Here is a 16,714-nt window from a genome sequence, read left to right as displayed (position 1 = left end):
GACTAACTTGGTCGGCAAGTTAAGCAGATCATTGAGATGTCTATGGTTACCGATATAGAACGAGTAGCGTTGGGCGAGTCTTTAAGAGCTACAGAAAAAAAAAACTCACCTGGCGTGTGCTATACAATGAGCCTCGCCTACCTACTCCTATAACTCACCCATGGCGTATGCTATACAATGAGCCTCACCTACCTACTCCTATAACTCACCTGGCGTGTGCTATACATTATACAATGAGCCTCACCTACCTATTTTTTTAGCTCACCTGGCGTGTGCTATAAAATAAGCCTCACTACCTGTTCCTTTAGCTCACCTGGCGTGTGCTATACAATGAGTTTCACCCCCTGACATGCCTCACCTGGCGAGTGACCGAGCAGCAGCTGTCGCGTGGATCCCGTCATCTCGTACATCAGCACGTAGGCATTGGTGGACAGCATGTTGCTCAGTGACGTCATACGCACCTGCGGACGAGGAGGGTGACGTCATGGACATAGACTCGCACACAGCTACAGACCAGGATTAAGAAACGGGGAACGAGAGCGGAAGAGGAAGACCAAACACCAAATGGAAGATCATATTGCCATACCGAATGTCAATAATTTCCTGAATGCAGTTAATCGCCGCATTAAATGTAATAATGGTGTCAAATAATTAAACAATTCTCGCGACAGGGACACCGTTTGAGTAAAAACGTCAGTGTGAATGTCATTTTCTGGAAGAAATTAGATGGAAAATGGCCTATTATGTTTCCAAATTATGCTGTAACTTGACGATAATAGGTGATATATTATGTTGCACATAATACAATGAAGTTTCGACAGAGAAATAAAAGGCCGAATAAAGGCGTTGATGGTAACAGAGGCATCACAAAACTATCGCTCCAATGCGTCAAAGCGCTTGTAATAAGCTTTAAATAATGGCGTAGGGTAAAACCTACGCTGGTCTTCAGAGGATGGTAGAGGAAATGGACCAAATACTGCGTAGTATTTGTCTTCAATTTCGAAAGTCCGTGCAGCCTTAAATTTGGCAGGTAAGGTGGCAGTGTGATGCAGCGCTTGTCAGATGGCTCAATAGCGCTAAAATGGACTCAACTTATTTTACAATCTATTAACAAAAATTTCAGATAACCACTATCCTTAAAATACAATGTATGTACATAGTATACAGTATACACTATATAATGTAGTCTCGCTATAGTTTTGAACCGTGAATGGCATGTAATTTTTTCTCGGGGGGGGGGGGGCAGGTAAGGCTCAGTCACACGAGTTCGGGAGCGCACTTCCTGAAATTCATACCAGATATAACACATGAAATTATGTAAATCCTGTTCATAAAGCACGCTCCAAAACAGAGTAAATGTTTGATGTCACTTAATCTTTCCGTCATCACAAACACGGCAGCAGTGGCAGTGGTGAAGACGGAAGCCAAAAATCCCAAAAAGATAACACATTCCGACCGGTGCCCGGCTTCGTAGCTTACGAGGTAGGAGATGAGCCTGCCCTCTGCTTATTGGGCAATACACTTATTGCTTTCCATTCTGTCTCACATAACTGGTATCATCCTGGAAATCTGGTACCCCTCACGTTGACGTATATAAGTAGATATTAGTAGATATTGGACCTCGCCTATGGCTAAATATTTTTGTTTTGAATGCGATTATCATCGTTGGTGCCTTTTTCCAACGATGACGGGTGATTCACCAAACCCACACACGCACACTTACATGTATTATATTGTTCGCCCAACAATGCAGCGCCCTGAATATCTTCTGAAATTCTGCGGGATCCGGGATCTAGCGTTTCTGATCCAGGGTAGACCTCTAGCAATTTTCTCAAATATACTCGTATGATCTCTTTGGAAAAAGCTGAAAAAACTATCGACGGATTTCAATCGTAACAAAAAGAAAATGCGTTAGGTACTGCTATTCAGTTTGTCAACCCATCATAAGTTCTGAGGTAATACAATTCTTAATGCGTCGGGAAAAAAGGCAACGTACAGCAACACGCCATGCCTATTATCCTCAAGCCATTATCCTCAAACTTGCTGGCGATATTCGTCGCATTTCCTGCTCGCAAGACAACGACCGGCAGCGACTCACAGGATCTGGCAGCATTTGGCAGCTCTGGACCGGCGTCACCTGGCAACAGGCAAAATGCTGCCGAGCTGCCAGTTGCCAGGTAGATACTGGATAACGCTGCCCGTCTAGCACGACATTTGAACTGTAAGCCGACAGCGACTCCAGTTTAACTTCCAAGGCGTTGTAAACTTCCGTACGACTTTAATTAGGAATGTACGTTGTTATTGCGACTTAAGACCAAGCAGCCGGCGTCACAAAGCTTAAAACAACATTTTATATAAGCGTTCACTGCACACGATGCAGTTCATTGGCACGGCTACACGAACTTCTTTCCTGGCAACGGATAAGCTGTTAGCAGGCTAAGCATACGGTGTTAGCAGTTGAACCAATGCAAGGATAGAGGCCGGTAGAAGTCAGGCACTGTATCGCATTGCTTGCTGGTCGGAGAAAATCTAATCTTGAAACCGACAGCAATTTCTTACTCGGCTATGGGCTGGGCAACTTGCCAAGGACATAACGGTATTAGGCAATCCCGTTTTTGTGAAGTTGTGCTAAGACTCGCAGGCGGACGTAACACATTTTGACACGATCACATTTCAAGCGCTTTAGCGCGGCACCAAATTTCGACTTTGAAAATGATTTACACTGTTCCCAACAATTATATCATTAGGTATGTTTGATCTCGACTTCCCATATCACAACAGAAACCTATACACATGTATCGCTGAGCGATCCGTTCCAATTCGGCCTGCTCCGCCCTGCTCTCTGCGAACTCGGCAAAATTTTCCACAGACCTATATAGCACCCAGTCACTGTCCTTCTTCCAAACAAACTTAGATCCCTGTTGCAATGTCTATTTCAACATTCACTCCAGGGTGTGGGAGGTGGCCGCTGTGAGATTAATTTTGGACTGGCGACAGCGTTAATTTAGACGGACCATTGAAAGCCGACGCGGCCGTCCAATAGCCCAAGCATAGGCTGAGAGAAGCAGATGCCAGCAAAGTAAGCTGCCGCTAGTGGGTGCAGTAGAGAAAGCTGCTCACCAATGGGTCCCCTGTTGCTTCATTGAGAGGGGACACGTCAATCCAACAGCTTCATAACGTCAGCGGGCATTGGCAAGGACGACCGAAGAATTCATCGGTTGAGCTGTTTATTGCTTGTTACAGTGGAGTGTCGCGAGTGACTCGGCGCACAACTCTGCTGATTGCACCAGAAGGCTGTAGGCAAACCATGTCCGTGTTGTCCTGATCTCAATCATTTTCCATTTTCAATTACCGTAAGATAATGCGCAAATGACTTGAATGTCGCCAAATGAAAACACAATGCTACTACTATGTTATATGTAGTTTACATACCAAACGAACAGACTAATACATTTGAGAGCCAAGGCGCGAATTTAAAGGGACCATCCCACCTTAACATTAGTTTTGAGTTGAGATAGCCAAGTTTGCGGCCAGGCTCAGAAACCACCATTTATCCTGGTCGCAACCCCCGCAGGTTTATGGTGTTCAAGAAATTTCTTCCCTTTACTTGCAGGGTGGGACCAGCTTAGTCCCTATCTCTTAACCATTAGCGGTTTTTTGATGACGTCAGCAGTCATTTCAACGCCCGCCATTCCTTGAACCCGAGTTTTGCTGACCTTGAGCTCCCTTTTTTATCAACGTGAAATCCGTCGTCGGCGCTGAGAAAGCCCATTGCGTTTCATTTTAATTTGAATATTAGAAGATACCCACCACTGGAACTTGGACTGATATTATACCAAGGCCGAAGATGATCAAGCTGCCTGCTATATCTGGAGCTTGGTGTTCAACTTCAACATGGAATAAAAAACAAAATATCAAAGCAAACTGGATATGGTACCTACTGCAAGTTAAAGTCCAAAGAAATTTGAAGAGCTGACAATTGACATTAATTCTTTTCCTGCAAGGTTTCCATATGGAGATCACACCATGAAGAAATATTTTTGATGTTAACAGTTGAAACTGAAAGGGGATTGATCTTCCAGTTTTGACGAAAGACGCTGCTGACTGTCTGGAAAAGGATGTCGGCATGAGGTGCAATTGTGCTTGTGAAGTGGTTATAACTGGTCTTTTCACAGTATTAAATTAAATGTGCCATTGCAGCCAAGTGGGTTATCATGTAAGGTAAAATCAAAACTACAATGTTGGTTTTACGAGCATTGAGAAGGCTGGTAGGTAACACCTGCCTGTGCTCGTAAATCATGCTGCCAAAGTATTCTAAATTAATTTTATCATACACTTTTGTTGTCCAGAATGGTTGCACTATTGTTTGGTATCATATTATTCTATGTAAATATGGTAGTGTAAAGTCCGACCAACATGTTACCAGATTTGAAGCTGTTACGTTACCTAAGTACCTGTTTTTTACTGGCATGGTGAATGTCACCTGGATTTTGTTTCGAGGTGCAGACCTTGTAACTCTGACTACATGGGTTTGAAACTATTATCTATTCTGTTTTTACTGGCGTGGTGAATGGCGACTGATGTTCGTGGATGGCACTGAAACAAATTTTGAGTGTCATGTACAGTGTTTTAATACAATGCTGAGGGCTGAAAGTTGTCTTGTTTAGAGTGGTGAAAGTTCAGGATATGCCAGCCACCATGGTGGGTCAGAGTTAATGTGTTGCAGTCAGTTCGGCTTCGGCAAGCACATGGATGGGCATACGCATCAAGACCTGCTCTGCCATACTTTCAGCCAATTTTACCTAGGTAAGTCTTTTCTTTTTTTCTGCCAAAAGCTATGACATTGTGAATTTCAGTGCTGTGGCCTGTGTGTAGCTTTCAGGAAAGCAATTCTTAATAAAGCTCTGATAAAGTGCAAAATCAGCAATGCAGCCCTCTATTACATTTTCTACAACATCTTACTTGTTCCTTGCATGGAGAGAAAAATGCAATGTTATGAATTCGTTTATTCACATAATTTGACAAGCATGCAGTTACCTGCTACTATCACTGCACAAAACAGAGCAGAAAACATCAGTTGATCAAACACAAGACACAACAGAAGTTTACAACATAGGGCTGCCGAACCTGCTTCCTCCCACCACAGTTGATGCCATTTCCTAGCCTGGCTTGATGTGAGCACTGAATAGCTGCTTTGTCTAATTACAGCTCACTACCATTCAACTTAAACTACTATCTTTAATGTAAGAGTGAGAGCGTTCAGTGTTCATAGCAGCTCGACAGACGACAGACAACAAACATCTTGACAAACCAACCAGTATTTGATTTGGCTAATGATTTATGTGCTTGTTGTATCATGGCCAAACTACTTTAACAGCAATAATCCCTGTTTCATCTTGATCTTGCTTTTATTTCCATTTGAACTCAGATCTTGAAACAATCATCTGAAGTGATATCATATACTGGCTTCTGTTTCTCTTGAAAGAAAGTTAAAACAACAATGATAAACTAAGGCAGGAGATGTGAGTTGTGGCAGTAGATTTTTGATTCAACATATGTCAACCTTATATTGCTTGAGACCTCTGTGACAGACAAACAAATATTTATGGTTTTTTGATAGTTTGGATTCTTGGCTTGATCTAGCAGATCAGCTGTGAACCTTGACTTCGAAATCACATAAATGTCATGGTACCCGAACGAATCCTCGCATGACATTTCTTCGTAGCACAATTTTTCGTCCGCATTTCTTCGTCTACAAATCTTCGTCGGTGCATTTATTTGTCCCTCAATGCTTACTTTTGCATATAGGTATTTGCGTTGAAGAAGAAATGCGAGCCGATTTTCATATACCCTGATGCGAGACAAAGTAATGCGATACGAATAAATGCCCTGACGAAGATTTGCAGACGAAGAATTGCGATACGAAGAAATGCCATAAGAAGAATTGTCCTGGAATCCTTTATTCATATATTGACCTTGATAAGATAAACGCATCATTCGCGCAATATTTGTCGCACTTTGATACCAAACTATTGCTTCCAAATGCCGACGTAAAGAAAACCTTTACGTGACGTCATAGAAACAGCGGAGTTCCCAAAAAGTAAACAAAAATAAAAGTCTTATATCTCGAAAACGGGTGAATATTTTCCGGTAAAATTTGGTAGATGTTCATTTTCGCTCTTTTTTTTTTTTAGTTTTTTTTATTATTTTTATTTCAACATTACATAGCTGTGTGTCCGTAGCGGAATTGTGCACACGTTGCACCACACCACACACTACACACATGTACACACGTACACATCATACATAGTATACCCTTAATTAAAAAAAAACATAACATCAACATGACTAAAAACATTATTAAAATTATGCAGCCCACCTGGCCCGGCCGGGCGGTGATTAACCCCCGGCATTCACCGCCCGACCCCGGGGAGATCTGGGGGATACCCCCCCCCCCCCGGCCGGGGAGATCTGGGGGATACCTCCCCGGCGCTCCAGGCGGGCCGCCCCCCTCCCCCCCCCCCCGCATCGCCGCGCATTTCTGCGAGGCGGTGTCCCAGTCCAACGGCCCGGCCCGACAGTCACCGCGCCGGCTGGCCGGGAGGGCGGGGGCCATGCGCAAAGCGCATATCCCTACTCCTAAACCTACTCCTACTCCTACTCGCTTATCAACGCCTCGTTCGCCCGCTCCCATTTATCCTCAAAGTGTTTCCGATCACCCTTACACACCGCAATCATTCTTTCCAGCTCTCGGTCAGCACAAAGCCACCTGATCACTTCATCCAGGTTCAACCTCTCCCTATTTCCAATAACAATTTTACCTACTATAACTACATGATTAAAGAGGGTCGTCTTACCCAGGCCCAGTAGCACAGTCTTCGCATTAAATTCAGAACCTTCTTGCATAATTCGATTTGTAAGCATCCAATTTTTAATAGATTCCCAGAAAATCTGAACAACGGGGCAAAACCAAAATTTGTGTTCAATGCTATCTTCTACTTCGTAACACCTCTTACAATTTATAGATTCAACCACTCCAATCCGATGTAGCAATCGTTGAGTAGCACATGTTCTTGTAATTATTTTATATTGCGCACTGCGATAACGCATAAAAATCGAGGCTAATTTGTTATTGGTATAAACTTCACTCCATGCGACCTCCCTAAACATCGCACTCCACTTACATTCCCATTTATGTGCATGGCTTTTAATCTGTTTCTGCATCAACTTCCAATAAATGTGTTTTGATCCTTGTGATTTGGAAACTATAAAAGACAAGCATGGGTCTATAAGAGGTCCAATTAGCTTAGTTTTGTTGGCTGTCTTCCAGGTTCTCGGTAAACTATTCACCAGACAATCATAGTCAAATTGCACACCTTCTATTCCATATTGAATTTTCATCTCCTCAAATGACATAATATTACCGTCTGCGTTCAGTAAATCGTTCAAATAATGTATCCCCTTAGAATACCACTCGTTGATTCTGCTAGTGCAAAATTTGCTTAAGTCAGAATACCAAAGCGTGCTTGCGGCCATTTCATCTAATGAGTAATCTCCATATGCATCTTTTAAGTCTGCTACTGCTTCCATAACCTCGCACCAGAAACGACTATATGACACTCGTCTACTGAAATTTCGCAAAGACACTGCATTTCTATCCCAGATGCAATTCTTCTGACCTATTTTACTTTCAAAAATTTGTATCCACTGGCTATCAGACTGCAACATTCGCCTAACCCACGCAATTTTCAACGACTTAAGGTACAGGTTGACGTCTATCATTCCAGCTCCTCCATATTCTATCGGTTGTACAAGACTCTTCCTACTTATCTTATCTCGCTTCCCGTTCCATACAAAATTGAATAGAATCGTATTTAACTCTTTCAAAAAATCAGGCGATGGATTCGGTAGTGCCGCGAATAAATGTGTCAGTTTAGGTATTATTAGACTTTTTATTACACATATTTTCCCGTATATGGTTAGGTATCTTTTCTGCCAGTCTTTAATAGTCGCATTAATTTCTCCCTTTTTCCTTTCAAAGTTATTATTGGTCATTTTCTGGATATCATTTTCGTAAATGATTCCAAGAACCTTTATCTGTTTCGTCCATTTAATCGGAAGTTCTTCACAGATCTTTGTTTTATTCTGTACATCATAACCTACCCACATAGCCTCGGTTTTAGTTATATTCGGGCGCAATCCAGAGAACTTCGCGAACACTCCTAGGTCATGAAAAAGGCATCTGCAGCTGTTGACAGAGCCATCTAAGAAAAAGAGGGTATCATCCGCATAACATGATACTTTGTTCTCTACGTCACCTATTGCAATTCCACGAATATTCTTGTTTTGCCTCACAAGTGAAGCTAAACACTCAATGGCCAACAAGAAAATATAAGGACTTACAGGGTCCCCCTGTCTACAGGATCTAAGCAGTTTAACTTTGTTAGACAAATGTCCATTGTATAGAATTCTTGCATATGTCCCCTCATTCATCAAATGAAACCATCTAATGGATTCTGCAGGGAAGTTATACTTATCCAGAGCGGCGCTAATAAATTTCCAGCTTAGTGTGTTGAACGCCCCTTCAATATCCAGACTCAAAAAGATCCCGGAACGTCCTTCATGTTCCAAATACGTCATGATATCACTCATCAACCGCGTATTGTCTCCGATAAATCGACCTTTAATGAACCCAGTCTGTGCTGGATCTACTAACTTCCCTACCACTTGTTTGTATCTATTTGCTATACAAGCGGATAAAATTTTATAACTTGTGTTCAAGAGCGTAATAGGTCGATATGAATTGATCAGGTTCCTGGGTTTCCCACTCTTCGGTATCAAAGTTATGATACCTTCTCTTAATGACGGTGGCATGACTCGTGACGTGAAGCAAGACGACAACATCCTCATCACAATAAATTTTAGATCTATCCAAAAGAATTTATAAAACTCTGCTGGAAACCCGTCACTACCTGGCGACTTATTGTTTTTCATTGCATAAAGGGCGTGTCCAGCCTCCTTCAATGTCAACGCTACTTTAATATGGTCTATATCGACCTTAGTAAGTTTTTGAAGTTCTACACAGTTCAAAAATTCAAGCGGATCGTCTTCCGTGTCGTGTGACCGAAACATCTCGCTGAAATGATGCTCTACCACGCTAAGAATTTCATTTTGATTTTGAACTGTCTCGCCATCATCTGTCTGCAAACACGGTATTAATTTGCTAACGTAATTGCGTTTTTCCAGACCCAAGAAATACTTGGTCGATCTCTCCCCTTCTTCAAACCATTGCACCCTAGATCGGGTTATGTTCCCACTCATCAAAATTTGTCTATGCTCTTCTAGTTTTCCCTGAGCATCCGCCAGTTCACTAGCCGTTTCACGGTTAGGTTCATTTTCGCTCTTTGTGATTCACGCTACATCACTTTTATGCCAGTTCATTAACTTTTTTGAAGGTGGGAGGGTCCCTTTAATCAGCGAAAATAATCAGTGAATTTTGCGTTGCTAGCTGGAGAACGCAGGAAGTTCAGATCGAAAAATTCAGTACCTCAGCCAATGTACACCAGAATAGAACGAATGCATCGAAAACACCTTGCTAGCTCACAACTAATGCCCCGGCGACCCGTAGCAAAGCTTTGTCGGCTTTGAATTAGTGCGCGTTAGGCGTGGCGCCAGGATCCGGGAGCAGATCACAGCGTTACCTTTCGAGTTAGCAGGCAAAGAAATCACCACGTCACTTCATAGTGTTCATACACGACGAGACCCTACTACCACGGCACACACACACTAAGGCTTCGTGTTTGGCAGGTATTGAGAGCACACAGCGCGGGTGTGGATGTTGTGGTTCTGGAAAATCGGACACGGAGGCACAACTCTTAACAAAAGGCGGATGTAAGAAAATGAAACACGGCTTCCGACCAGCAACGAACATCATCATCAACTAACTCTGATACGACATTGAACTTCCTGATGGGTTTAACGACTATAAATGGAGGATCTGGCGTAGGTTTCGAATAAGTAGACTTTCAAAAATACGACAGAACCGAGTAAAACAGAAGCCATATCAAGTACATTCCTTTATAAAAAGCGGGCTAACATTTTAGGACAAACACTCAAGAACTTTGATGAGACCTTAGATTAGTTTACGCCCGAAACTTTAATATCTGTTCCTGTCTTTGTTTGGTGCTGCTGTTTTCATTCCGTTCTTTCATGTTAATTAGCCTCACACAGCGCTGAAATGCGCTGAAAACGTAATGCCATACAATCAGCGTGGTTTACGCGAATAATGCTTGGCTCCTTTTCTAAGCCTAAGATTGAGTCCAAACGTAGTTACCCAATAGCATACCTTAGAGAGCCCGATTCAGACACTCAGCCAAGACTTGGTAGCATGCTGATACGGCTTTGGCCTACCCCAAGGTGAGTAAAGGTGAGTAGTTGACCCCATAGCAAAGATGAGCCTACTTACGAGCACCATGCGAATGTATTCACCGATTTAACGTCAAGACAATTAGATGGACAGTGTTCTATCCACTTTATCAAATCAACGGATCCGAAAACTACCAAAGCCAGTTGGGCAAAAAATATCGACATATAGACGATGAAGGAAAAAATGCAACAACCAAGAGGTACACAATACACATGTATCCCGGTATGCATCGCTGCGTGGTTTAGGCCAACTAAGGGGCGGGACCATTCTGCAAGAACTGCCTCCTGTAAATGCCGTGCGTCATGATGCTTTATAAATGTTGATTACTCCGGTCCGCAACTGATATCAATAACTGGATGGAAATCCACCTCACTACACGATGTGAGCATAAATGGGCATCAGGACGTGAGCGAGGAGCCTCGGGTTACTCTCTTTCAGAAGGGAAACGCGTCACGGCCTCTGCGGTGCACGTCAGCGCTTCGAAATAATACAGCAGAGGATATGGAGCTTCATCAGTATGCATTAATTTATGCGGAGAGCTCGCATTTCAATTATGAACTATATCGCACGTCTTGAGGGTCATATGGCTTTCGCCAGCGGGGAATGAGGGAGTTGATAAGCATGCACAGACTAGGTCGAAACTTCTCAACAATGTGCTGAGTGTCGAGCCATAGACCTCTGTATACAGAGGTATATGGTTGAGCCTAAGGCTTTGGGTAATATAGCAGCAGATTGGTAGGTACTCGCGCATCCGCTACTTGCACACAGACATTCGCAGGTCCCGAAAAGGCTGTTTCTGAGAGGAAGTGGGACTGTCAATGTAGCCCGAACACAGCTTTACCTAAATTTAACCAATGTTTTTCTTATGATGATGGGAAAAGACCCAAACTAGGTTTTCTTTCCGCATTAGGGAGATACGCAGTGGCGGCGGAACACCTTCAACTAAGGGGGGGGGGGGCACTGCCGACTTTTGGTCCCATTCTTTCCATGCAACGCCCATAGGGCTAATGTTAAAATGTCAAAATCAAAGGGGGCACGGTACCCCCCCCCCGTTGGAGATGCGTTCGTTTGTTGTTGTTGTTGTTGTTGTTGTTGTTGTTGTTGTTGTTGTTATTGTTGTTGCAAATATTGTAACGCATTCTGGGTTTTATTTTATTCACCTATTGGGGTTAGGGTTAAAAAAGCATGGTAGCATTACTATGTAGATGAAATATACATTTATTACCTTGGTTGCTTTCTAATCGAATTGAACACTTGAATAAAGCAACTGTATATAGTTCGTTTATCAGCCATTTTATTCAAATAAATCGCCTCAGGAATCGGCCAATAACTGAGTTAAGAGCATAGTCACTTCAGGTAGAGCAAGCAAGCATCCATTTTACGAATTTTACACTTCGTGTTCAATTTTTGTAAATAACTTGTGTAAACAAGTGTGTTATTTGTATTGCCGGAGTAAATTAGCCTTGAGTTCAGAGTTGAGCTATGTACCCTTTCCTCTGCGTATTCGCCGCTCAAGCAACACTAAAAATATATAAAATCCTCATTTTTCTGGTAACGCCTTCTCAGTTCCAAAGCCCGACTCCAGTAAGGCAATAACAACTCCGCTCCAAAGCCCGACTCTAGTAAGGCAATAACAACTCCGTTCCAAAGCCCGACTCTAGTAAGGCAATAACAATTCCTGCGCTACTTGGATTACACACAGCTTCCAGCAGGCGACAGCGCTTTCAAAGCGCTTTGATCTCACACTACCAGCTCTATGCAAACACTTCCACGATTTGCCACTGCAGCGATTTGCGCGTGCATCGCACTCCTTTCTGACGCCCGCGTCTCGTCTGATATGTAATTTATGTCTACCGAGAAACGTGGGTTCCAGTTACAGCAGCACTGAGCTCATCTGATACCGCTCCCCGCCATTACCGACCAGCACAGACGCATATGCACCGTGACAAAGGGTGTCGCAAATGAAATAGCAGTCACCATCCAATGCCTCGGGATATACGAAAACCATCTCTTGTTTGTTTATTGGGGCTTAAGGGCGGGCCGACTGCAAGGTCATTTTGCGCCCATAACTGTCAACAAGTAAAATAAGCGTACGAAAACCATCTCTTCCCTTCCCACGTGCCAGCAGTCTGGCTAATTTGATCTCAGCTACCGATGTAACTGAGAGAGAAAACCACAAAATAGGACATGGATGGATACGAAGTAGAGAAAAGACGCAATGCCGTCCAGGCTTTCACCATATGTTCAATGGAGTATCTTGCTAGCTCAAAACTAGAACACATGCGAAGTACGAAGTTGGCAAAAGGCCATATGTGGAGAATTGTGCCGAACTGTTGGTGCTCAGGCGCAGTCAATCCGCCGCCACCCTAGCGGCGACCTTGACCTCCGCCGTCTGCTGTGGCTCCAAAGCCAAGCCGGCGTGGAATCGGGAGAGCTCTAGCACCAACAGTCCAGCACAATTCTCCAGCCAAGCAAAAGACGGAATGTCGTCGAGGCTTTTGCCACATGTTCCGAGGCATGTCCTGGTAGCTGGAAACTAAAACTACAGACGTTCTCTCTCTCTCTCTCGGATGAAGGTTAACAGCCGGCATTCGACGGAAAAAGTCGGAAAACAGCTGTAACCATGGCAACCACTGAACGGAGGTCAAAACAAACCGACGATTAGTATCAACGAGTCAACCAGTACGAGCACAACAAAAACAGCATCCAACCAACCTAATTAGCAAACCACGTAAAGCCAAAGCCACACGGAGGCGTTTAATGCAGTGCAGAGTCAATTAAGCCTGCAGGTTGATATTTTGTATCAAGATGTGGTGGCCTAGTAATGCTTAACCGATCCTAGTATCACATGAAGAGAAGCTGCTTTCTCGGAAGCTTTTCTTGGAGTCAGATGTGCCCTTTTTATCTAACCGTGCCGAGGCTGGAATATTGCAGAGAATTTTGGCAAACAGCCCAGACAAGATATCATGGATCGCTCCGCGTCGCGTTGGCCATTAAATGATGGAGAAAATTTGGGATCAATTGGTCTTTTTCCCGTCTCGACTGGACGTCTAGAAGCTTAGTTATTCTTCAGTACAATATTACTGACTGAAGAAAAGACGTTTCAATGCAACATCATAGCACTCTATAAACTTATTTATATGATAGTCCGTAATTGATAGCGAGGCTAAAATATAAGACACATCAGCAGCAAAGTACGTAGCTGCGTCTAAATCAACAGTTCATCTATCATGATCGCAACACACTGAATTAAAAGCAATTCTGTGAGGAACTGAACTTTATTATATAAGACATCAAATGGCTTTACAATGCCTAGAGTCTCGCATAACAAGGACGGCAGTCACAGAAAATATTTTCATAACGGAAGCAAAAACCCAGCCCTAGCCCTCCCGTCCCCATCATTCAAAGCTCCACAATCATCTGTGCCACACGTACAGCCTCAGCGGACCAGCTTACTTTTGACGTCACTGGCACCAACCCAGCGGATAGTTACAACCATTACCGACTCCCTGACAGTCAAGACGGCCCATAGAAGCCTGCCGACGGGACTCGGGACTCCCGGCGGGCCAAGGTGTTGTTTCATGTGATGCCTGAGATAGCATTACCGCGTGGGTGGGTGTCAGGACACACAGCAGACGGGTGGAGAATTAGGGGTTTGGGGGTGCTCGAGCACCCCCTGAAATTCAAAGATTACCATATTATCATGTTCCAGTGGCGGCTTACATTCCATCTGAGACACAAAATGTTTTGCATAAGTCGCAAGGACAGTGATGCTGTTGGGAAAGCGTACCTGCATGCGCTTTACTAGCAAATGTTTGACGTTGCCACTCGTCAGGTGCTGAAAATCACCCCTGAGATTTTGACAATTCTCCAGCTCTGAGAGCAGAAGCACACAGAAAGACGAGTCCCACACTGGCTCGTCACTGAGACAGACGTTTTTCGGGTGGTCGCAGTACAGATGATCGCTAATTTATTTAGTTACCTACATAGTGAATGGTAAAGACAGGGAAAGTGCGGGGGAGTCATGGGGGAAGGAAGAGGGGAGAGAGGAGAGAGAGAGAGAGAGAGAGAGAGAGAGAGAGAGAGAGAGAGAGAGAGAGAGAGAGAGAGAGAGAGAGAGAGAGAGAGAGAGAGAGAGAGAGAGAGAGAGAGAGAGAGACGAAAAGAAGAAAGCAGGGAATAATGATGATGATGATGATGAATTGTTTTTTTTTGGGGGGGGGGGCGCACGGACTACAGTGGTCATTGGCGCCCATAAAGCAGGGAATAAGATTGCATGGAGAACTGAGGAAAAAAATCACCTAACGCCAGGGCTCTGACAAGCCACTTGGGCAGCATAAAGCCAGGAAGGTTGACTCTGTCTCTGGAGTGGGGTTCTTAAAGCGACCGCCGACTTTGGTACAGGCTACTCCCAGGGAAGGGGTGGGTAACTGTCGCGATCCCTCCGGCGCAGGACACAGCCCCTCGTCACTCACCGAGGCGTCGTCGAAGAGGTACACCTGTCCGTTGGCGGCCTTGGCCATGGCCGTGTAGTGGCCGCAGTTCTGCGACGGGCCCATGTGGTTGATCAGGGACACCAGCGAGTAGACCACCTGTGGAACGAGAAAAAGGAGCCGAGGCATGTGTCAGAAATCGAATTGTCTGAGAGTTTATTGAGTAGATTTAATAAAGACCTGCAGAAAGGAAGAAGCGCAATGTTGTGTGCTCTTTCGCACAAAATCAGTCGCACATTAAAATCAATGTGAACGCAAACTAAATACCGCATTTTATAAAATTGTGCATAACCTATTTCGATTCAAATTTGCGGAGAAATTATTGTACGCTCGAACTGATCATCCGCATCATTTTACAAGTGATTTAGACAAGGACAAACACGGTCTCGTTAACTATCGTATGTGGGGGAAACAATATAAAGGCTTAGCTGTCGGGTATGTCATGTCGCATAATGACATACCCCACAGCTAATCACATATCGACAGTCACATCACATAGGGGGGTGTTGTGATGTGATGCCTGAGCATGCATTACCGCATCGATTACCGCATTTACCATATCGGCCCGACGCCATCACTGCCGCTCAGTCTCACACCCAACCAAGGCTCTATAGAACACCCAACAACCCAAAGCTCACCAGCCCTCACTGGCACTCACCTACACCCACCGGCACTCACCGGCGCTCACTGGAGCTCACCATGAGAACAATCACTCACCTAAGGACCCAGCGCTGGCCGGCTGTAATTGATGACGCCAGGATCACCGGTACATCACCAACGCTCACCTAGCTCCCTGGCGCTCAATGGCTCTCACCCAAGGTCTCACCAAAGGCCCTAGTGCTCACCTGTCCCTGTGTCGGAGGTCGCGTCATGAACCTGGTCACGTTCAGTTTGTTGGGAAACGCTAGGTGCTTGGTGATCTTCCCTCCACCCAGGCTGAACCTGAAAAGGCACAACATCCAAACATGTGAGCCACTTCACATATTCGTGCGAGCCAGAGGTCCTACTCCTACAAGCACTACGGGCCAAAGATCATAGCGAGCCCAACATTCCCAATGCAGGGAGCCCAGGAATATCTAAAGAGCCTACAGCACGTGATATTGTTTGGACCCCCATTGCACGGGCACGTGAGCACTATCTTACGACATAAGTAATTCGAATGGTCCCCGAGTGCCGAAACGCAGCACAGTGCATGCCTGGGCTCGTCGCTCCATTGAGAAACGGCGACAGCATGGCAGCGTATTGGAAGGGATTGTGGTTAGCGCAATGACATAATTTGGCCATTAGAAATTCACGATACCTTGAAACAGCTCCAGATTCTAATTTCTAATCAAATCCACCCTCCAATATTGAAGACACTCAGCGCCTCTATTGATTTGCTAATCATCAATGAGCCAGTAGTAAATTACAGGTAATGACAATCGAGCCTAACGCGTATAGGCAGTAAGAATTTCATTCGGCCGTACATTGCCGCACTCAAATGTCAAGAGGAAGGCTCCAAAATCAGTATGTGTTAACCCTCGCCCTGGCAGGGGGGGGGGGTGTCGATGCGACTCCCCCTAAGGTTTTTCGAAGATAGCGTAAAAACGGCGGCGCGCAGCGCCGCCAAATTTGGCACAGCCTATGGGGCAACCTTTTTACATATGACCTGAAAATTTCAGGTCCGGGTGACCTTAGGTCAGGTCACCAGGTCAGAAAAACCGGTACAAGGTCATGGTCAAATTTCAATTTTGTTTTTGCACCTGTCCAACTCACAGTTTTGCACTGATTTCCTTCAAACTTTCAGGATGTGCTA

General features: G+C 44.5%; 1 protein-coding gene across 3 annotated transcripts in view; it reads right to left on the bottom strand.

Annotated features, from left to right (window-relative positions):
* Positions 1 to 16,714, bottom strand: part of LOC122374127 (ubiquitin carboxyl-terminal hydrolase 36-like) — a 79,579-nt gene that overhangs the window by 39,989 nt on the left and 22,876 nt on the right. For all 3 annotated transcript variants that reach the window (XM_043352703.1, XM_043352700.1, XM_043352702.1), the window contains exons 9-11: positions 15,765 to 15,861; positions 14,902 to 15,018; positions 359 to 461 (exon numbers count right to left, since the gene is read on the bottom strand). In XM_043352703.1, coding sequence (XP_043208638.1) covers positions 359 to 461; positions 14,902 to 15,018; positions 15,765 to 15,861 — 317 coding nt within the window. The remainder of the gene's footprint in view (positions 1 to 358; positions 462 to 14,901; positions 15,019 to 15,764; positions 15,862 to 16,714) is intronic.

This window comes from Amphibalanus amphitrite, unplaced genomic scaffold (genome assembly GCF_019059575.1).
Source record: "Amphibalanus amphitrite isolate SeventyFive unplaced genomic scaffold, NRLGWU_Aamphi_draft 001608F_arrow, whole genome shotgun sequence".
Taxonomy (NCBI): Eukaryota; Metazoa; Arthropoda; class Thecostraca; order Balanomorpha; family Balanidae; genus Amphibalanus; species Amphibalanus amphitrite.
This window is presented reverse-complemented; position numbering and strand designations above follow the sequence as displayed.